Source organism: Podarcis raffonei, chromosome 11, assembly GCF_027172205.1.
Source record: "Podarcis raffonei isolate rPodRaf1 chromosome 11, rPodRaf1.pri, whole genome shotgun sequence".
Classification (NCBI taxonomy): Eukaryota; Metazoa; Chordata; class Lepidosauria; order Squamata; family Lacertidae; genus Podarcis; species Podarcis raffonei.
The window spans coordinates 59285875-59309053 of NC_070612.1; the positions used below are offsets into that span (position 1 = coordinate 59285875).

The 23179-nt window shown below is 40.0% G+C and overlaps 1 protein-coding gene across 8 annotated transcripts in view; it reads right to left on the reverse strand.

Moving 5' to 3' along the window:
• The window catches only part of NTRK2 (neurotrophic receptor tyrosine kinase 2), a 180176-nt gene that overhangs the window by 130396 nt on the left and 26601 nt on the right, over positions 1-23179 (reverse strand). For all 8 annotated transcript variants that reach the window (XM_053408872.1, XM_053408870.1, XM_053408871.1 and 5 more), the window contains exons 4-6: positions 19317-19385; positions 13469-13620; positions 1518-1654 (exon numbers count right to left, since the gene is read on the reverse strand). In XM_053408872.1, the coding sequence (XP_053264847.1) occupies positions 1518-1654; positions 13469-13580 (249 nt within the window). In that variant the 5' untranslated portion in view covers positions 13581-13620; positions 19317-19385. The remainder of the gene's footprint in view (positions 1-1517; positions 1655-13468; positions 13621-19316; positions 19386-23179) is intronic.

A 23179-nucleotide genomic window follows, 5' to 3' on the forward strand; every position in this document is an offset into this window, starting at 1 on the left:
CATGGTATACCAACCCACATACAAACAGGAGTGGGAGATGGATTAAGGGCATACTCTCACACAGACACACCTATGTGTTGTTGTTTTTACAGAAGCCCATCTATCATGTGAAGAACTGAAGCAGTATTTCATATCCTATCATCGCCTCAATTTGCTCATGTTCAGGTGAGCAAAAACTCTAATGCATTCTTAATGAATTGTAGGTACATTATTATTAGCATTTGTCATGGTGAATAGTTTTACTAGTGCATGAAGAATTTGGCTAGAAATCAAATATTAAACTGGTTCGCTGTATGTGGGTTCTGATAATTATCAGACAATTTTTCTGAGATGAGAAAATTAACCACATGTATTCAACACAAACCACAAATTCCATTCCATTTGCATTAATGGCCTCCTAATCTAGGACATTAAATGACAATAACCGCCAGAAGTTTTCTTTCACTAAACAGACATTATAAATATGTTTGTATTTTTATATAAAAAGTAGATAGTGATAGGATTGTGAAGGGAAGAGTGTGCTATCTGAGGCAATTGGCAATTCCTGCCAATAATTGGGGATATGATCCAGGCCACAAAAGCTTATAAGGGGAAGGTGACAATAAGCCCAGTCAAATGTGAGCAGCTTCTTCTGCTGATTCAGGCTGTAGGCCAGGCATGTCCAAAGTCAGTTTCGGGGGCCTAACCTGGCCCATCGGTCGGTTTAATCTGGCCCCTCTGGCAGTTTATTTCTTGGGGTAAAATCCTAAAACAAACCTTAACAACTTCAATCCTAAAAGAAGCTCAACAACTCCAACTCTAAACAAAGCAACAAAGCTCAACAACTTGAATCCAAAAAAAGGGTCAACAACTTTGGTCGGCCTTTTGGTCGGCCCCCACGGCCCTTCACTTCATCAAATCTGGCCCTCTTCGGAAAAAGTTTGGACATCACTGTGTAGGCTCTGCAAGTATTACTATAAAGGTAAAGGTAAAGGGACCCCTGACCATTAGGTCCAGTCGTGGTCGACTCTGGGGTTGCGGCGCTCATCTCACTTTATTGGCCGAGGGAGCCAGCGTACATGTGCCCAGCATGACTAAGCCGCTTCTGGCAAACCAGAGCAGCGCACGGAAACACCGTTTACCTTCCCGCCGGAGTGGTACCTATTTATCTACTTGCACTTTGACGTGCTTTCGAACTGCTAGGTTGGCAAGAGCAGGGACCGAGCAACGGGCGCTCATCCCGTCACTGGAATTCGAACCACCGACCTTCTGATCGGCAAGTCCTAGGCTCTGTGGTTTAACCCACTGCATCACCCGCTATGGATGTGGGCAATTCATTAACTCACAGGACTGATGAGGAATGTCTGCGGGGTTCCTGACAGGCACTTAAAGAGTTCCAAGCTGCATAATTTCATGTAATCTGCATTACTGCATCTGGCACTTTTACTTCAGGTAGGATGTGGAATTTGCACCGTTCCTTAAAAACCAATACGTATACGGCTTTGGCAGATCCAGATACTTCAGTATGAAATTCTTACCTCATGTTTTGAAACAATATTATTGAAAACCCAAGCTATACTTGGTGATGGACTTCCAGTAGCCTCACAGTACAATGTGACACTTCTTCCTTCAATAACAGTGAGGTTCTGTGTGTTCAGCCTAACTGAAGGCAAGCCTACGAAGCAAGAAAGAGAGAAATCTCTATACCACGCTTTCAGCAAATATCACAGGTGAACTATATGCATCTTGGTTCTCATAAACTATTTGAACATAACACTTGTGAACAGACTTTTCAAATATTATTTTGGCATATCAAAACACAGTTATATGAAGAACTGGGTACCAGCTGAGTTCTTAAGGCTCCTCAATAGAAGCCACTGAAAACGCTTCATAATAAGGAAAACTCCATGAAGTGACTATAATATGTCCATGATGCCAACAACATAGAACATCCCCATCACAAGTAATGTTTTTTTATAACAATTAGTGTGTAATGTTTTTTGAATCACTTCACCTTGCTGCCAATTATTATATACCACCTATGAAGAATTATCACCAGGACCGCAAGCTTTAGTTCAGCAGAGAAATGAAAGGCTTAAATGCAGATTAAAATTTTCTCCATGATTAATCTTTGGTACTCTGGCAAAATCAATGAAAGTGAAACTTCTAATAAACTTTCTTTTTAGTTTGCAATCTTCAGCTTTATAGCCAGATTTTTTCCATTTCAAAGTGAAACCACTAGGGTTTTCCTTCTGGCAAGAACCACAAACAACTGAACCAGGCCACGCTCAGTTAAAATCAATGTCAGTAAGTTTTTTTCCAAATCTGGGTTTTCTGCAATACTTAAGGGATTTGAACTTGTTCATTTTAAGTCATTTTGAAGTTGGTGTGCTTTGTATACAGGAATATCCTATATTCTGGGTTCCCAATCTGAGGAGAAATATTGCATTTCTAAACATGAAATGTAATACGTTTAGTAAAATATCACTCAAAAGAAACTTCCTTCCATATCTTGAAAAAAGATGCCTATATTGAGGTTTTGCTTGGCATCACCAGGACTGGGCAAGCAGCCTCCCTTTGCTCACTGACTGCTCTCCCCATCTGCTTGAGACTGCTCACTAGATGGCGGAAATGACTGGCAGAATCCGAGACCAGGGAGAAGAGTCGGTGGAAGAAGATTGGAAAAAAATTAAAGTTTATTTACAGAAATACTGTAAAATTAATGAATGTTAGAAGGATGCTGGAATGAAGTTATATGGCTTTAGCAGAAATGTTATAAAGAATTAAGTAAAAATAGATTGTTAATGGGCCAAAGTGGAAAAATTAAGGTTAGATTGTGTTAAGATAAATTATAGAACAAAAATTGAGAAAGATGGAAAGGATTTGCTGAAATAGCTAACTGAATTAGAATACAAAAAAGAGAGGTGTGAGGAGGTCGATGAAACAAGTAAATGAAAGACAAAGATATGGAAATATTGGATGTGTTTTTAATTGTTTTTGCTTTTTTTGTTTTGCTGTATTGTTTTTTGTTTTTTCTATGTATTGTAACGTATTGATTTGTTTTGTTTAACTTTTCATTTTTCCTTTCTTATTCTTTCTGTAATCTTTAAACTTTTAATAAATATTATTTTTAAAAAAAGAGTGACTGCTCACTAGATTAGCAGCTTCCTCCCAAAACTTCTCTGGGTCTGGCCTTGCCAGGGCTGCTCATGTCTGCCATTTCACCCACAAGAAGGAGACAGATCATGCTCACTGATTTCAATACATTCAGTATTGTTATTGTGACATCAGACCCTCCAAGTGTCCCTATTTTCCAGGCACTGTCCCAGATTTAAAGAAGCCATCCTGGTTTCTGATTTGATGCCAGAATGTCACGCTTTTTCTTAGGATATCCCTATTTTCATCAGAGAAATGTTGGAGGGTATGGAGCTCTGCAACCCACGAGCCAAGGAAATAAGCAACTATACAACCTTTAGAAGACATCTGAAGGTAGCCCTGTATGGGGAAGTTTTTTAAAGTTTAAAGTTTTATTATGTTTTTATTTATGTTGGAAGCCGCCCAGAATAGCTGGGGTCCTTTACCTTTTTTTATGTTGGTTAAGCAATTCTAGGCATGTTTGTTATCTCAAATAACTGAGAGGGCATGGCAGTACATCTCTGTACAGATATTGTAGGCTCTGTATCGACATGAGTTTATTTCTGTAACCGTGCCTCATTCTGTTTCTACTTTCCAGTTATGGTGTAGTTGTTTCATCATGTGCTGACAGGCATGCCAGTCTTGCAAGGTTGATTCTATTGTATTGCAAGGTTTAATGGCTCCATTAGCCATTAAATATGTGATCTGTATTAACTATCAAGGCTCTTGTATTAATATAAAAAGCCCAGAATAACTTGGGTCCAGGATACCTTAATGACTGCATGAGGCATTCTATCCCAGCATAACCTGAGTTAATCTAGAGGAGTGCTATTACTTGTCCCCTGTGTTTCAGATGCCCAACTGGCTTCAATTATAAGATGAGTACAAGCGACTCCCCATTTATGCGGGGGTTACGTTCCTGGGTACCATGCATATATGTGAAATAGCGTATACCAGTAGTAGGGAACACCATCTAAAAGCCAAACTCTGACAAAAAAAAACTCATAAAAATCTGCCAAACTCCACCACAACTGCTCCCTTCTAACCTCAGATTCCAACTCTCCACAGGCCTTAAAGGTCAGTGCAAAGGCTCCTAGGATTGCTAGCTATTTCCCCTCTCTTTTCATGCCCTTTTTGCAGTTTAAATCAATGGATTTGATTATTTCCTGGCACTGTGCATATATGTGGTTGTGCCTGAGTCAAATGCACATAAGTGGGAAGACACCTGAATCCAGCAGATATTTGACAGGCACCCTCAGTCCTAACTTTCAGATGTTTCTTGAAAACTTTTTCTAATGATGACTGGCCTGTTCAGTTGTTTATATTTTTTTCAAGGTTAACCAGACATTTTAATATTTATTTTGAATTGTTTTATGTATCTTATGATTTATTGTATTATGCATATACTGTTGTATACCACCTTGATATTTTATATGCAAATATTTCTATAAACAAATAAAAGTATTTCCAATGTTCAGATGTGAGTGCTGTAGCTCCATCCAAGGAGAAGGGTAGGGTATTAAAAGGCGTAGGGGACCTCCTGGGTTTGTCGAAGTGCAGCAAGAGGAGAAAAACCTAAGGTGGGGAACCTCAAAAACAGCCCAACAAGGACTGAGAATGATCAACAGCTATGGAATGTTAACTGACTATTTATTGCAAGGATGAGGCTTACTGGACGAATGAGCAAGAAGCGCTCTACACTGTCACATTTTGTTGCAGGCAGGCCCCCTAGTGCTATATTAATAAGAGGGACAAAAAAATTTGAAGGAAAGTATAATGTACTTAAAGTTCGATAGAACTGAAATGACAAATCATTTTCTTGCCTAGCAAGGTTTTACAATGAACACATTACTAAGGCAGCTTATTTTGCGTCCAAAGATCAGTTTGTGGGAATTCACTGTCCATTCCGTTTGCAAAACTGTACATTAAACACTACTGAAAGCTCCATTACTCTTCCTCTGGATGTAGCAATCTGTCGACAAAAACGTCCATCAGCTTTTATTAACTGTCAACGAAACCTATGGAACAGTTAGATATGAATGACACTAGCTAAGAAACAGGCAGGAGCAATAATATAATTGTTTCAGTTCTGAGCAGCTTGTGGCCATACTGGCTTGCAAGAGGAAATTTAGAAGCTAGGCTCCTTTTTGCAGGGACATTAATTTCAAGCACAATCTCCACAGCATCTGTCACGTGAAGTGAAAGCTCATACAAACTCCAAATCACAGGAAAGTCTTCATATCAATATGTAAAATTCAAATGCAGCCTGCTAAATAATATCAATTCAGAAAGGCCCTTTTGATATCAAAGGCACAGTTGTCAGAAATACTCGAAGGGCTCTCTCAGCTGCTGCGCCCACTCTCTGGAACTCGCCGCCTCAGGAGATTTGCTTGCCCCCCCGCCCCCCGATGGCACTCTGCCAGCACGAGTTTTGCTTTGTTTCTGCAAGCTTTGAGCTATGACGCTAGTTGAAATTTGCTTTCGCTGCAGCCCTTTGTTTTTATGATTGTATCTCTTGTTTGTTTGCTTCTGTTTTCATTTTATTTTTGTGTTTATGCTTTTGAGTATGCCTTTCTGCCTACGTTTTGCATTTTGATGTTAGTTACTTGGAAAGGGTCACATTTTGACTTAGAAAGGCAGGATGTGAGTACTCCTTTTAAGAACACAGTAAGTAATAAATGTCAAGACATCTCTTCTTCACATTCTTAACTCTGATCCTCTTTTTAACTAGCAAAGGGCATACAACTCTCCACTTGCAGTCGTGCTGTGCTGCCCCTTGTGGGGCTGCAAGGCCTTCTTAATGCAGCCCCATTAGATACCTGTTGGACTTTGCCACCTGGTGGTAAGCAAGTAGAACTGTAATGCCTGTATGTGTCATCAGGATAGCTTGCACCCGCTTGCACCTCATCTAGGTAACACTTGGGGAGGGGGTGCAGTTTTGGGAGCTTCCTTTAATTTACTGACAATCCTATCATGGTGCTTAAAGCTGCAGAGCATTCTCAGACAATAACAAAGGGGTGGGGAAAATCTGGGGGGGGCGGGCATTCTGGCTGAAGAATGTGGGACAGAAGAGGCTATGATCACTCCAGTATAAAGTAGAAAGCAAAATATATTTAAGGTTAGGTTGATAGCTTAGATTTTTCTTCATCAACTTTATTTCACATACTTGTGAATCCTATTGGCATTAGCATTATATAAGCATGGAAGTCTATGCCGGGAACCAGTTATGAATTCAGATAGCTGTTTTATTCTGAAGCAATATAATTTTTAAAAACACAAATTTTGTAGAATAATAATGCTCCAAATATTCCTGTCAACCACGCCAATGAATCAAGTCTTGCTAGAATCCAGAATTTATCAGGAAATGACATTTGGGTAGACAAAATAACAACATTCTAGAAGAGATTTCTTGAGCCAGCTAAGGGACCTGGATATACAAGTTCAATAAAAACAAACATACATATAATCCTACTGGAGGCCACTTCATTATTGTAGCATTATTGCCAAATCTAAGGAACCTAACTTGTGGGTGTTCTATTTCTGACCCAGATGTCCTCAGAATACATCTCAACTAAGACACCTATGCAAATAAAACTTGGAATTTATTAATTCCACAGTCATAAAAAAACCAAGATATTTTGATGGATGCAGAAGACAAAAAAAGAACTAAAATTTAATTAAATGACATTATGGGACCAATCGCTTCTGCGCCCATTATAAATGTTCACTAGTTCTTCTAAAGAATAGGCCTTTTACTGTGAAATATCCCCCTTCCCCTCACCAGCAGGAAAACGCCATCTGACCTTCATTAAGGTCTTTGAAATCCTTATCTAAAATCTACTTAAGCATCTTCTTGGAAGTGTTCTAAGACACAGACTAAATAATTTAGAATGGGGAACAGCAAACATCTATTACACTGAAGTTTCATATATATTTTTATTGCTTCATAAATCTGTGTTCATATTCAGGTACTCATTCACTGTGACAACATTTCAGGAGCAGACTGATACTTCTCAAATCATCCTGAACTCTCATGCATACCACAATTGCACAACTGCATGGCCGCATGTATTCTGTCTCCAGTTTAGAAGCTGTATTTTTCTGTATTTCAAGGAAGAGAGGGTTAGCAGTGGCTACTAGCCATGATGGATGGCTATGCTCTATTACTAGCTCCACAGCTTGAGGCAACAATGCTTTCAAATACCAGTTGCTAAAAACCTGGGAAGCTCTAGTGCTCATGTTGCGCTTGCTGGTTCCCCATAGGCGTCTGGTTGGCCTACAAGAGGGTGCTGGACTAGATGGGCCATTGGCCTGATCCAGAAGGCTATTCTTATGTTCTTATGTATTCAAATAAAATAATTAGCAGGTGCGAGAAGAAGAATTTACAAGGTTCTCCAACACAATAGAATTTGACCAACCACTTGACTTTGTAACTTGTAAAGTAGCACTATATGCGTTGGCAGCTAAGAAGAAAAGAGCTAGATAAAATAGCGGTCAATTGCAAAGGTGATTCGGACATTTAAGCTGGCACATTCTACTTGAGAACCCCTTTTATTCTATCATATGCACCAAATAATTTTTAGGAGACGTGATCGTGGTTAATTGTATCTGCAGTGCCTGATGTTTTTATGGTTTTTATGGTTTTTGTTGCTTTTCTTTTTGTTCCCTTTGTGAATGATGCCCTGGCCTTTGGCTAGTGCAATAAAGTTTATGAGGAGGAGGACCAACCACTTTTAATTTGCTTTTTAGAGTGCACACATTGATTTAAGAGAAATGTTTTGTGTTCGTGTGCATGAGGCAGACACCACTGTGTCAGAATTACAGTTTAAGCCCTAATACGTCTGTTTTAGACTGCCCTCCTAGCAGTCATTCATCTGTGTCAAGATAAACAACGGATTGCGAGAGAAGCAAATTCAGATCCAGAGGTAAATGAAATGTTGCCAAGACAGATTGACAACATTCCAAATTACCCAAATAATTCTATTGGGCTATTATGATATTTTGGGGTTTGTTGCATTAGTGAGATTAGCCAACCACTTTGTTACACACTTTTCTCAGATATGTGGAATATTATTAACAAACCTAAATCTACCTCCAGTGTAACAATGCATCTATTCTTTTCATCTTTACACACAACAATTTTAGATGTAGCCATACAAACTAGATCTAAGTTCACACTTTGGTACCTTAAAGCAGGGAGCAGCTATGTCCTTTGCAGGTAACACAAGACTGACTTTACACTCACGCTGATATTGTTCAGTAGCAACAGGCAGCGTCCCTCAGTATCAGGAAAAATATACAAGGTGGCCTCATGCTGCTCAATCTCATTTCAAAGAAATCACTTAGGACTTTCAGAACTTATTCAATAACCAACAGAATGAAGCCTGCATTCATTTTATGAACACCTCATTCAGTGTCAAATATGAGGCACTAACAGACACCTACAACTACAAAACTCTCTACCAGTTCACACATGGCCCGAACACATGCATATGCTATTCTTTAATTTTTTTTCAAAATAAAAATCATGGGGTGGGTTATTTTAAGAAATTATTGCAAATCTGGCTTGCATGCCTTCCCCCACCACATACAGGTGACCTATAAAGAGCATTGTGCACAGGTATATCCACAGACAATTCCTGTTACAGGAACATGGCCCCATGTTGGGGAGTTTTCAATAGCCCAAGACTTTTCCCTACTCTCTACCCTACACACAAAGTCCAGATGTCAATCGGCTTCCGGAAACAACCAGTATATCTCCACTATTCAGAAAATAATTAACATGCACAAAAAGATATTTCAAATGCAATATTACCACCTGCAAGAAAATCCCTGCAATTTACAACTATACAGCAAATGAACAGCACCAACCATGCAAAGATGTTGGGACGAGGCCCTATAGGGATCTGTGAGACATTTATTACCTACTTTTGCATCAGCACATTACCTGGAAGACTAAATGGATTTTTATAGCGTAAGTAACACTTGGGTAGGAAAAGAAGCCGCTTTAAACCTTGCCAAGTATCATGACTTCACCACAATGATTGGAATCCTTTTGCTATTATTTTAAACAAGAACATTCCTTACAATTGATTAGGTGAATGGAATTAACTTCACATTTGGTAACAGTTAAAAAAGCAATCACATCCTAACACTCCATGAACGAAACCATGGAGACTACCAGACAACGTCTTCCAATGAAAGGAAAGGCATCTATGAAGTACAGCCCTAGATTCCTAAAGAATTCTGAATCCCTTCTTCCATTTTCAAAGCAAGTGAAGCGTCAAGCATAGTACAGAAGTCTCTCTTGCGCTCACAGAATTTTAGCAATCTGCAAATACTCGCCACATATTGTCCAACTCTTATCAGCACTAGAAAACTTTACAAAATCATAATCAGAAGCCTAATTCTGAATTAGGTAGCATTTCTGGGCAACTCAAACAAATGCAACATGTCTAAAGAAAGCAGATTAGCCAAACCAGGGAGTCTTAAAAAGGACAAGCAAGTTTTGGCAAACAAAGGTATCACACTGAAAGCCAAGCCAGACATAGATGTGATTATTAAACATGCACTTGTCTGCTTGGTTATAATGATAAGGTCACTGGGGGAAGCAGTGTTTCAGGCTAAACAGAGTGTAGCTCTACAGAACCTAATACTGCCACATTCTACTGCTAAAAGCCATTTTTCCCAACTGGGGAAGGGAAGGGGGGAAAGGAGCACAGCAAGATTAGGTCAGCCGGCGGGGGGGGGGGCTTTTCTCCCTTCCCCCACATATTCCATGTGGTATAAAATTTTTGACACCCCCCCACACACACACTAACTTTATAGCCAAATGGGCAAGCCTGCGTTTAATAAATGCATGTAGGTCTGGTTTGGTCCCAAGATGCAGATATCGGGTTGTCTCCAACTAACTTGTACAGTACAGTGGTACCTCGGTTTAAGAACTTAATTCGTTCTGGAGGTCTGTTCTTAACCTGAAACTGTTCTTAACCTGAAGCACCACTTTAGCTAATGGGGCCTCCTACTGCTGCTGCGCTGCCGCTGCACAATTTCTGTTCTCATCCTGAAGCAAAGTTCTTAACCCGAGGTAATATTTCTGGGTTAGCGGAGTCTGTAACCTGAAGCGTATGTAACCCCAGGTACCACTGTACTTACAGAAAACCCACTGGAATTAATGGGGGAAATTCAGCACAGCACTACAACAGCTGCTCTATCACTGCAAGCTTTTCAGCTCACCAGATGGAACAACCCCCGTCCCTTTCCTGCTCTGACATGTTGTTTTGGGGTTCTCCTGCTTTCCCTAGCCAATTTCCAGGGGCACAGGGGAGAGGGGAATAGGGGAAAGTACCACTGTGCTAGCCTGAGTCATAGATTCATAGAAATGGGGAGTTGGAAGGGAACCTGAGGCCCACCCCACTGCAAAGTGGAATCTCAACTAAACCATCCATGACAGATGTGCATCCAACATCTGCTTAAAATCTCCAATGAAAGAGAGTCCACACACCTCCCCAGGGAGTTTCACTGTTGAACAGCTCTTACCATCAGAAAGTTCTTCCTGATGTTTACTCTTATAGTTTGAAGCCATTGGTTTGGGTCCTTCCATTAGTGGGAGTGATTAGCCAAATCCCGCCCAAGTTAGTCACACCCATAAATTTTAATGGGCTTACTCTGAGTAGGACTAACATTGGCCACAACCAACAGAATGTAACTGCTACACAAATACAATACTTCACAGCAAAAGTTATTCAGGAGCTTGAACATTTACCGTGACACAGATTTTTCCTTATTTTAATGACATAATCATAAACCACACAAAAACACCCTGATTTGCTAACTAAACATTTAACAATACCTTCTAAATGACATTATTTTATATGCCACCTCCAAATGAAGTCAACAAATGGCAAGCCAGCAGCAAACATAAACAAACGGTATTTTTAACGCAACTTAACAGCTGGAAAGAAGGAAAGTCCAGTGGCGTAGCGTGGGGGGTGCAGGGGGGCTGGCCACACCGGGCACAACATCGGGGGGGGCGCGCTCACACTCGCAGCTCTCTGCCCCTGCTAAAATCCACGGGTTAGGGGGCGCAAATTACTTGCCTTGCCCCGGGTGCTGACAACCCACGCTACGCCACTGGGAAAGTCCCCTACAGTTCATCAATGAGCAGTCTAAGAACCAGCTGAAATATACTTAAGAAAAGAGCGAGAAGTAAGCCAAATCTGACCTACTCTTAATAGTTCTCTTTGTTAATATTTTACCAGGGTTAGAAAATAAACTTCCATTGCACACTTAATGTTTATTTTCAGCTAAGCATTAAAAGCAAGTCTTTGACCATTTCAACCATAAAAAGAGAGTACAGGCAGTACCACCAACAATTTCTATTTCTTGCTTCACTGCTCTGCTAATGTGAATAACCTTACCAAGAAACCACAACAGTCTCACTTCATTTCCCAGCAAGTAATTTATTAGCAGTTGACTGCTGTAAGGCCTTGCATTACTAACACTTATACTGCCTTCTGTACAATACTAAATTTGCAATATATTGAGGAAATTATAACCATACAAAATGTAGAACATCTGTCAAAATAAATGAACAAACGGCTTTGACTTCCTACATCCTTGATTCTTTTTTTTAAAAAAATGTTTGTCCTCTTGCAAGTTCACAGGAATTCAGAATGAAGCAATGACAATTAATTTAATTATTGCATCAAATAAATATGTACAACAACGTTGCTTTAAAAAAGCTAAGTCAAAGAAGAAGTGGGTGTTCATCTCTTGGGTTGAATTATCTGAGCAGAAAAACAAGTCAAAAGCAGTCTGTTTCCACAGAACAGGAAGAAAAACGAGTGACCATGTATTTGCTCCTAAACTTGAAAACAACACATTACATGCTTCCTGTTTCTCGGTTAAACCAATTATTTCTTTATTCCTACTTTTAATGCAAAGTGTGTATTTTTAAGCAGAAAAATTAGAAGCATAAACCTTTAAAATGTTGCTTGCCTCAGAGCTGGAGGACTCTGGAAAGGATGCTCAGGTCCCTAGTTTGTCAGCTGAAAGCACATGGATCAGTTCTGGCAGGACTGCTTGGCGAGTTTTTGACAATGAAGCCTCTGCACTCAATCCAATGCTATTCTCTTAGGCAAAATTGCTTCCCCAGAGCAGCTAGACCAGACATAGGCAAACTCCGGCCCTCCAGGTGTTTGGGACTACAATTCCCATCATCCCTGACCACTGGTCCTGTTAGCTAGGGATGATGGGAATTGTAGTCCCAAACATCTGGAGGGCCGGAATTTGCCTATGCCTGAGCTAGACAAGGGCACCCTGAATGCAAGGGCACCTGGAAGGACAGCATAACAAAAATAAAGGGGGAGGAAGGGAGATCTCTGCCATGCACTCCTTAGAGGGAAGTATCTCAGAGTAAAGAACTAGCATGTGGAGGAAACAGAAGTTAACATATTTTTCTATAAGCTCAGCAGACCTAAAGCCTATATAATATCAGTGCCCTGAGAGGAACAGACATTTCTGCAACTGGTATAAGCCACTGGATGGCATGGACAGTGTAGAGTAGATGGTATTTTGGACCTTCCCATTTCTACAATATAAGCTTCAGAAAAGGCAAGACACCTAATAATTCATATAAATACACAGGCTTGGATGCGAAGTGTTCATCAATGAATGTAAGGGCTTTTGATTCAACAGAAGTTCCTGCAGGGGGGAGGCAATTTTTTCCAATTCTCTCTCTCTCCACTGCTGTATCAATGAAATCCTCCCACAAAAAAAATCTCTTTTTAGCAAGTGCAACTTGCTGACTAAATATTGAAAAGTGGATGGACACATTTTGAAATTTAAAAAAGATGTAGAATGGGAACAATTCTGTGGTTCATTCAACCTGAAATTATCTGTTTCGGCTTAACAGACAGTCACAGTGTAACAGAATATCAACAGTTGTCAAGGTGCTCATAATGCAACACAGAATAGATGGACTAACTTTGGAAGTTTTATCCACTCTTCACCAGGCAAAATAGGACTTTCACTTGAAAAATCATTCTAACAAGTGAATCTAAAAAGTGACAAAAGTCACATTTCCAGCAGAAATCCTGCACACAATTAAGACTGATTAAGAAACAGGTATGCACAACTTAACTTTAAACATTCTCCTGAAGTATGATTTTTATCTTTCACAAACCAGACTAGCACCTGGATTATAAACAAGAATCTAATCCATGAAGAAATGATCTAATAAAAGTTTGATTAAATGGGGTTTGGACAGGGAAAGTGCTTAATGGGTTATGCTCCAAAATTTTTAGCAACGTCAAACACACATGCCAATCATTCTACATTAAAAGTGCATTACCACAGTTTGTGACTGGCTTCTCCCTCAGAGATATGTTCTGGTTGAAGTCATTCATACAGTAAAAATCCTGAGTTTTTGGAAACTTGGTCTCTTGATATATCTTGATCCACATAATGTCACAGTTACACTTGAACGGATTGCCATCCAAAATCCTACAAAGATTAAAAAGACAGGAAATATGGTTTTCTTCTCCAAAACTAATTAACAATATACAAAACAGTAAGTACAAATGCATTTTAAAAAAAAGTTGCTCCAAATTAAAGTTTGATATGAGACCAGGCAGGACTGTCACCTAATTAAGAAGTAGTTAAGGCTCGACTGAATGTTACCTGTCCTTGATGGAGAGCAATCAACATAGCTCTTTCCCACTCCCACCTGGCATGATTGCTCCATCTTTAACATACCTAAACGCAAGGGTGTGAAACAGGACCTATGCGCATTGTGCATAAGCCCATACATTTCAATCTATTAATCAATACAATCTGTATATGAATAAGACAATATTCATGCAAGTCTTGTAGCAGGCATTCACAGATGTATGTGAGAGAAGAAAGGAATACATCTTCTAACATGGCACTTGATACTGTCAATATCATACATATTTATTTCTTTATACATACATGTATCTTAAAAAAAACAACTTGACAATTTTCTAAAACTCCCAATTAATTAGGGACACATTTTTAAAATCAAATGTTTTCTAACCTATTAATCCAACTGATGAATAGACTAAATGTTTCAGCCCAAGGACCAGGTCTTGAACTGGAGGAAAGAGATGTGATTCCACTGACTTCAGTAGTGTTCTACCATTAGTTTGAGCTGTGCTAAGCACAGAATCAACCTATTGAGCAATTCCATATATTTCAACAAAAATATTATGCACCAGGAATATGAACCGTATCGGATTTCCAGTATTATTTCTGGAGAAAGTAAATTTTAAAATGTTTTTCATATTCTGGGATAAAGTTAGCTCCCTTTATATTGAAGCACCAAAGAAATGTATTCAAAGTAAGTGATGCAATTATTCTAAAAAGAAATAATCTGTAGATCTCTAGGCAATGACGCAAAAAGTGTTTAACTAATATCAAAGAGTAATAACAAACAAAAGCTGAACTGCATACTCTAAGCATGTAAGCACATATTGAGGAATTCAAATGAAAGCTTTGCAAAACTATTATAATTAAAGCACACATGAAAGCCACGAATCAGCGCTAAGTGCAAAGATGCTGGAGACAAACACAACACAGAACATCCAGATGTCTGGCTCAGGAACGGAACATTATCTCAACTTTGCTCATAAAAGCATACCTATGTTTCATGAGGATAATTTTTTATGTGCCGCTTGAGCCGCCAAAGACATTTCATTAAAAGAAGAAACAAACCAGCACTAATTATAATAATCTACAGGAGTTATATTTGATTTGACCACAATCTTCAAAATCCTTTTTGCCAATGCAATCTCAGCAGAATGTTCACAACAGTTCAGATGTTTCCAAAGCTCTTGATTTGGACTGGACCCAAGCCAAAGCAGATAATTCCGATCAAAACAGACTGTTCTACAGATTTGACAAATTCTTGCTAACAGACTGGAAAAGTTAAGACCCCACTCCTACAAACCTTGTGGTTTGGGTCAGCACTGGATTTCTTCCAGTGGTGCGTGGGAGACAGCACAGAGGGAGAGGATGGGATTTGCAATGAAGAGAGACAACTGTACCAAACAGACTCACGTCCCACCTTAATTCTCCTTTAACACGGGGCAGTGGAGAAGGCTGGGAGTTGGTCTGGTCTTCCCAGTGTCCCCTCTCTCATTAAATGGAATGCTGAATTTCTGGCATCTGAGGGATAAACTGAGTAAAATTTACAGACATGGTTTGTTTTTATTTTTGTTATGTGAATAGCAGTGAGAAGTGAAGCCCAAAGAGCCTCGGGACTGGAGATGGGGAGGGAGAGGAAGTTTCAATCTCTTTCCCTCTGTCTCTCTGCCTGCCATGGTCCTAACAAAAAAATGTCTCTCTGGAGCTTTAGATTCCATTGAAATTTTCCATTGGCAGAAAGTGAGGCTTCCATTGAAATGTAAACAGTGGCTTCGGAACATAAATGTATCAATTTGTCACCAACTAACCACTAGACAAGAAGTTGCAGCCAATTCTGATTCCTTGGCAAGTGTATCTCTACCAGCTTGCTAAACTGTTGGTGGCAAATCTGGGTTTACAGCTACACAGAGTACATGTTAATTAACCATGCATATGGATGGTAGCCTTTAGCTAGCAAATACAAAAGGAAAAAGTATCCATGGGGCAGCCTCTCAACAGCATAACTGCAACAATTATCTGCACTCAGACAACTCAGTAGGTGCCAAATTCCCACAACCTCAAGATAGCATTCACACTTTCCTGTCAAGACACTGCCACGCTGCCAATCTAAAGCTTTGCCCAGGTCTAATCCAGGAGTACAGTGAAACCTCGGGTTGTGAACGTGATCCATGCAGAAGGCACGTTCGCACTCCCGCAGCGTTCGCAACCCGCAGCACCACGTCTGCGCACATGCGGGTCGCGATTTGGCGCTTCTGCGCATGCACAAAGCGTGATTTAGTGCTTCTGCACATGCGCCAAAACCTGGAAGGAACCCATTCTGGTACTTCTTGGTTCAGCACAGTGCGCAACACGAAATCGCATAACCTGAAGCGTCTGTAACCACCGTTACACTATACCACTGTATTGGAGAAGACACGGAAAGAAGGACTTGGCAACTGCTTAATAATAATCAACACACTTCTATAATACAGTACTTAATTTATACCCAGCAGGAAATCAGGTGTACACAGAGATGAAAGCATATGCATAGTAGATTAGGGATTTGTCGCCCCTCCCTATTCCAAGAATACTTATGTTATGCTGATTCGTGGCTTCATGTTTATTTTAACTTTTATCTGAATTTCTTATAACTTTAAAGTCTTTAAATCCCCATTGTACATACTGGCCTAGGCTTTTAAACACTATTCTGCTGGTTCCATTAGGTAAACACATGGAATTGCATGCAGGCACATAAACAGGCCAGCAGAAGGGTGATGGAAGACTCCATCCTTCCTCTGTGCCCAACAAAGAAACCAAGCCTGCTGCAAGAGGGGAGTCGCTACATCCTCCATGCAAAGAAATGTAAATGCTACTGCAGGAGGAACAGAGCTCTCTCACCCTCCTCTGTCAGCCACAACAGGCTAGTAAAAGAATAATTCCAGGCTAGTAACCTTTGTTTACAAGGCTGTGCTTGTCAGATTATAAACTAGCTCCCCTTGGAGATTTAGTGGGCCATTCAGAAACATTTCCTCTGTCTTCGATATAGCAGCACATTTTAGCAGCACAACCCAGACTTACCCAGCTCCTAAATCTTAATGATCAGCTCACAGCTGTCAACATTTCCCTTTTCTTACAAGGAACCCTATTCAGAATAAGGAATTTCCCTTTAAAAAAGGGAAACGTTGACAGCTATGGATCAGCTCCCTGCCCTTTGCTCAGTAAACATCAAATGTGGTACATTGTTCCTTCTCTTTTCACAGTAACATTTCTTTCAGATTATTGCTACCCATTTATTGTTACATTTTATAATAGGTTCTCTACCCTTGTTATACCAATAACTTCCCATCTCCCCTCAAATCTCTCCTTTATTAGACTGACTTATTGTTATAGCATCCAAATACCTTATAATCAACAAATTCAATCTCTTAAAATGTACTTAAAGCTATGGCCTTTTAAAACCTCTCTCAACTCATGTCTACCACGACATATAAAACAAAGTGTTTGTTTGATTACAGAGAGGTCAAAGGACAGTCAAAACAGGAGATTGGATTATTTTCCTCTGTAAGAGTAATTTCATATCTCACTTTCATTGCACAGAAGAATCAAGTTGTGTAACTGGATGCCCCACCTGGCACCTACAGATATATGAGGCAGATTCCACTATCAAGCCAACTTTTATAGTCTCAATTACATGCTCAATTTAGCCATGAGCAAAGTGGGTGCTCCTTATGCCTTCTTTTAATCACAAGTTGAAAACTGAACTCACTTAAATCCTGGCCAGTGCTAGCACAAGTTCTTTAAACTTTTGTTAGTCTATGTGCACCCAGATGAAAGATCAAAAGGAGAATTATAAAATGCCATCATTAGGCTGTTTATGCCAGCAATGTACATTAATATGAGCTGACAAAAAAAGTATCACATTCAACTGAATAGTACAAGCTTTACTATAGAGGTTGGATTAGCGAAAATACTCAGTGGAGCAAAGGAGTTGCTCACACATTCAAAAGGCTTCTTCATATCTCAGCTTACCGAGATATAATCGACCAAACATGGTCACTCTATTTCCTCAAACAATCATCTTTCTCATCCAGCTGCTTGATGACTACTACATTACAAAAATATGCAAACTAATGCTGCCTCTTGAACTGTGATCACATTGCTTTCCAAGGCCATAGTATCTTTCCCCTTGTCTATCAAATTTCCATACCTGCACATAACATGGGACCTAACTGAGATTAGGATCTCCTTGGGAACTTCTAAAACCAGTAAATGATATGGCTTCCCTAAAAAGGAATATGTAACAAATATTTTAAAATATATATTTACTGGTATTACAGCTAATGAGCTGAATCCATCTAAATTCTACTCATAGCAGACCCTCTGAAATGAATGAACCTAATAGGTTTCCTCTGAGTAGAATTAACACTGGTTTCAACACAATGAGTCCAGGTAAGATAATGTGCCTTCAGACAAGTTTAAGAAGCAGCAGGAAATAAAATCAAACACAAATCTAGTTTTTAAATCCTCCAGATAGTCCTAGTTTACTTCTTCTCTATCAACTGATTAAAACAACAAAATTTTCTTTTACTGTACAACTTCACCAGAAAGACAAGTGCAATAAAGATGTGAAAAAAGTTCCAAAAGAGCAGGACAAAGACGAAAGAACGAAAGGTCCAATTCACACAGAAATGTTTTAGAGCGACAGGATGTGAATTCCCATGACCATGGTATGTTACCTACTGACTGCTTCTTCATAAGCACAGCTCAAGCATCACTTGGTCCACTTTTACAAGTTTTGTGATACTGCCCCAGTAACTCAAAAACTTTAATTAGGTGAAGCAATTAAGTCTGCTGCTTCACCAAGGGCTCAGTAATTCTCATCAGGTCAAGGGGTCAGGTGATGCTAGGCTTGCTCAAGGGCTTCCCATAGTGCACAGTTTACTGCCAGTGCAATTCTCTAGTGTTTCAAAAGTAAAATCTGCAGTGTGGATTCTGTGGTTTGAGGGGGAAGAGAGAAGAGCCCCTGTTAAAGAGTTCTAGCCTAGGAGTCCTTTTCACAATACAGTGGTTGCATGGAAGCCTCTTTAAATTGTCTCCATGGGATGAAGTGAGTTGTTTGTCTGTATTGTGCTCATCACACGTATCTGTCCCATATTCTTTACCACCACAGTCCCCAAACATTCCCAGTAACAGCTTGTGGAGTATGGAGACAAAACTTGTAGTAGTGACCAACCCATCTGATTCACCAGAGCACACAAATGTCTTTAGGCCTGTGCAATGTAGAATTTACCTTTTCTTAAACCCACAAGTAGTTCCTTGCTATATTCCATGTCCATTAAAAACTGGATAATGGTTATTTTTATTCATTTATTATTACATTTATATCTCACCTTCCCTTCAAGGAGTTCAAGGCAGCACACAAGCTTTCAACACTCTCCATTTTATCCTCTCAAGAACCCTGTGAAGTAGGCTTGGGCTGGATGGGTGATGATAATGGCAACTACTACAACAACCAACCCTCAACATTTAAGAAACAAAACAAAACAATTACTTACAGATCAGTCAAATTCAGGTGGCGGAAAGACTTTCTGGACAAACTTGAAAACTTGTTTCCAGATAAGTTACTGTAAAGAAACAGAATGTCATTATTAAAAGTAAAAAAAACCATCTGAAACAAAAATATTGCAATATATTGTAAGTTGGTAAAGCTACCAACTTTCAGGTTTTTTTATTGGGTGACGGCCTATAAAACGATACGGACTGTACTCTAACTTGAAGATGAGACACAACACAAAGGCAAACACTCATCACAATGTGCACCTTTAAACAGGTCTATTCATGTAGAGGAAAAATGTGGATTAAGTTTTACTCCAAAGACATTCTCAGATGTTGACTACATGCTCAACTTATTCATAAGCAATATACATGTTTACCATGTATTCTTTGATCCTTCATTGAAAACTGTACTTACCTAAACCCTGACCACATGCCAAATAAGAAGTTTCATAAGCTTTTTATATATCCTTTTGAAACTGCATGAAAGATCACAGGAAAAATGGCAAAATACAGCCATTAGGCCTTTCACGTCAATTAAGCATTCAGGGCGTCATACTATAATGAGCTTTAATGTCTTCTACTAGATTGAAGATCAGAGGCAATTTTGCTCTAGATTATGTTCACATGGTCATCTGTGCTGTGGGGGTGGGCACACCTTCACTGAAGAAGAGACAAAGGAGGAAAAATGGAATAAAAGAAAATAAAATGTTCCCCGTGAGCAAGGGAAATGCTTAGTAGGTGCTGTAGTGGTCCCTGCCATCTATCTTCCCATTCAGACTACAATTCTCTGCAGACCTGGACCTTTTTTTTAGGGCTGGGAACCATAGCTGTCAACTTAAAGATTTGAAAATAAGGGACCAGCAGCCTCGAAATTAAGGGATCAGCAGCCAAAATAAGGGATTTTCCAGGCACAGGCATGTTCGACTTCTGAGCCCTTCCGAGCCAAAGGCAGAAAGCCCAGCCAGCAGCCAAACAAAGCCCCATCAATAAGGGACAGCAGCGGGACATGGCGCTGGGATAAGGGACTGTCCCACCAAATAAGGGACTCTTGACAGCTATGCTGGGAACAAGTGTAGAAGCTGCCATGAACTGCCAGTTTTGCCTCCCCACAACCTCCATCCCAGTTGAGTGCACATCTGGCTGAAGTAAGGGATATGAAGATACACTGCACAGCACCTGAAGCTGAAGCACTCCAAAGAGAGGAAGTAAGGAAGGCACTGTCATCAAAAATTAAAACAAAAAATAGTCGTAGTAGCATAGTTAACTCCTGATCATTAAAGTGCTATTAATATGCTGCTTAGGACACAATATGGGGGAATTAAATTCACCTAGGGCAGTGAAGAAAAATCTTGGAATAGTCCTAAGGAGATAAAGTGGTACCTCAGGTTCAGAACTTAATTTGTTCCAGAGGTCCGTTCTTAAACTGAAACTGTTCTTAACCTGAGGTACCACTTTAACCACTGTGCAATTTCTGTTCACATCCTGAAGCAAAGTTCTTAACTTGAGGAACTATTTCTGGGTTAGTGGAGTCTGTAACCTGAAGCGTCTGTAACCCGAGGTACCACTGTATTGGTCTGGTTTACAATGCTGAACTATATTTTTGTATTATCTTCTTCTTTTTCTTTTTCTTCTTCTTTGGCGATCACTCGTAGCAGAGTAAGATTGCCTTCCATAAACACGGTTTTAACAATGAGTCCATAAGTGACTGTGGAGGCCAATTCTGGACCCACACGTCCTTCCACAGTGGGGACATTGGTTCCCAGGCAGGAATTGATCACAGTGTGGTCACAGTGTTGCCAAGCATGCCTTCCTCTTAGCACGTTTCTCCCTTGCGTCCATGACACCTTTGGTAAAGGCTGTTCTCCAACTGGAGCGCTCGCAGGCCAGTGTTTCCCAGTTGTCGGTGTTTATACTACATTTTAAAGATTTGCCTTGAGACAGTCTTTAAACCTCTTTTGTTGACCACCAGTATTACACTTTCCATTTTTAAGTTCGGAATAGAGGAGCTGTTTTGGAAGATGATAATAAGAAATCTGCACAACATGACCAGTCCAACAAAGTTGATGTTGAAGAATCATTGCTTCAGCACTGGTAATCTTTGCTTCATCCAGTACACTGATATTAGTTCGCCTGTCTTCCCAAGTGATGTGTAAGATTTCTCAGAGACACCGTTGATGGAATCTTTCAAGAAGTTGCAGATGGCGTTTGTAAGTGGTCCATGTTTCACAAGCATACAGTAAGGTTGGTAGTACAATAGCTATGAGCCTCGGGACCTCTCTCTTCCTCTCTCTGCCTTCCTCTCTCTGCCTTCTACCTGAGTGAAGATCAGATGCTTTCGATTCTACTTGTAATGAACTACACTGAACTAGGAGCTGCACCCAGTGTTACATGCTAAGCCATTTGTTGTATACATGGTTCTCCTCTTTCTTAATTAATCCCCACAACAACTCCATGAGGTAGGTTAAGGCTGAGAGGCAGTGCCTGGCCCAATGAGCTTCATGGCTGAGTGGGGATTCGAACCCTGGTCTCTCAGGTCTTGGTCCGACACTCTAACCACTACATCACACTAGTTTACAACTCTCGTCATTCTGGACTACTGGCCACACACACTGGGGCTGAATGGAGTTGGGGGTCTATCAACAATCAGATGGTCACGGGTTCCTCACCCATAGTTGAGGGTGAATTAGGTGTTTGCCTTCTTTATTATAATGTGCAGCTTTAATAAGTATATTAGGCAAGCCCTGGTTCTTTCGGCAAGGGAGTCAAGCAAGACTTCATTTTGCACTGTTCCTACTTGTGCTACTTTTCACCATTTTATGTAGCTGAGAAATCTGCCAGGCTATAGCACGTCAGTTATTACACAGCTGGAGTAACATGAAACATGAATGAAAAGTTGATTGCATTCTTTTTAAAAGGACTTTAATAATATGCATTTGGGGGTGATTTTTACAGATCGTGAAGCTGAGGCTCCAATACTTTGGCCACCTCATGAGAAGAGAAAACTCCCTGGAAAAGACCCTGATGTTGGGAAAGATTGAGGGCGCAAGAAGAAGGGGACGACGGAGGATGAGATGGTGGGACAGTGTTCTTGAAGCTACAAACATGAGTCTGACCAAACTGCGGGAGGCAGTGGAAGACAGGAGTGCCTGGCGCGCTCTGGTCCATGGGGTCACGAAGAGTCGGACACGACTAAACGACTAAACAACAACAACAACAACATGCATTTTTTCTACACATCTGGCATGTTTGCGAGCTAAAAAAATTATTGCAAAATTTAGAAAAGAGAAAAAGTAACACAAAGTAACCAATTTAGTATATTTACTCATATTTAGTAAACAAAGCTCAAAACTCTGAAACTTCCAAACTTGCCCAATATTTATTTGCAACGAGCAGCCATTCATTGTTACTAATGAACATACAAAACAAAAAATGAATCACTGGAAAATGTTCTCCCTCACAGCAGTGTTTGCAATTCATGATCTGGAAAATGCGAATTTGGTTGGTTCACTTTAAAATACAGAATGAACCGAATCTCTCCAGTGTCCCTAGCATATACTTGCATGCACTGAGCATCAATGCCCACAAGTTTTGAAGAGCACATACTGTACAATACTTATTCAGGCACTTAAATACACAGTGACTGTTCATACAGCACGATAACAAGTCATTAATGATTTTGACTGCTGAATTTACAAACAGGTGGCTTTGCTAAAACAGTGCTGTTCAATGGCTTGTTAAGTGTTAGTGTTTTGAAATTTGAAGTCAGTGAGAATGCCAGAACTGCATCAATGATGCTGTAAGTTACATTTAAGGAATATCTACTGGAATGTTTATTTTCCTTTGTTTACATTATTACTGATTT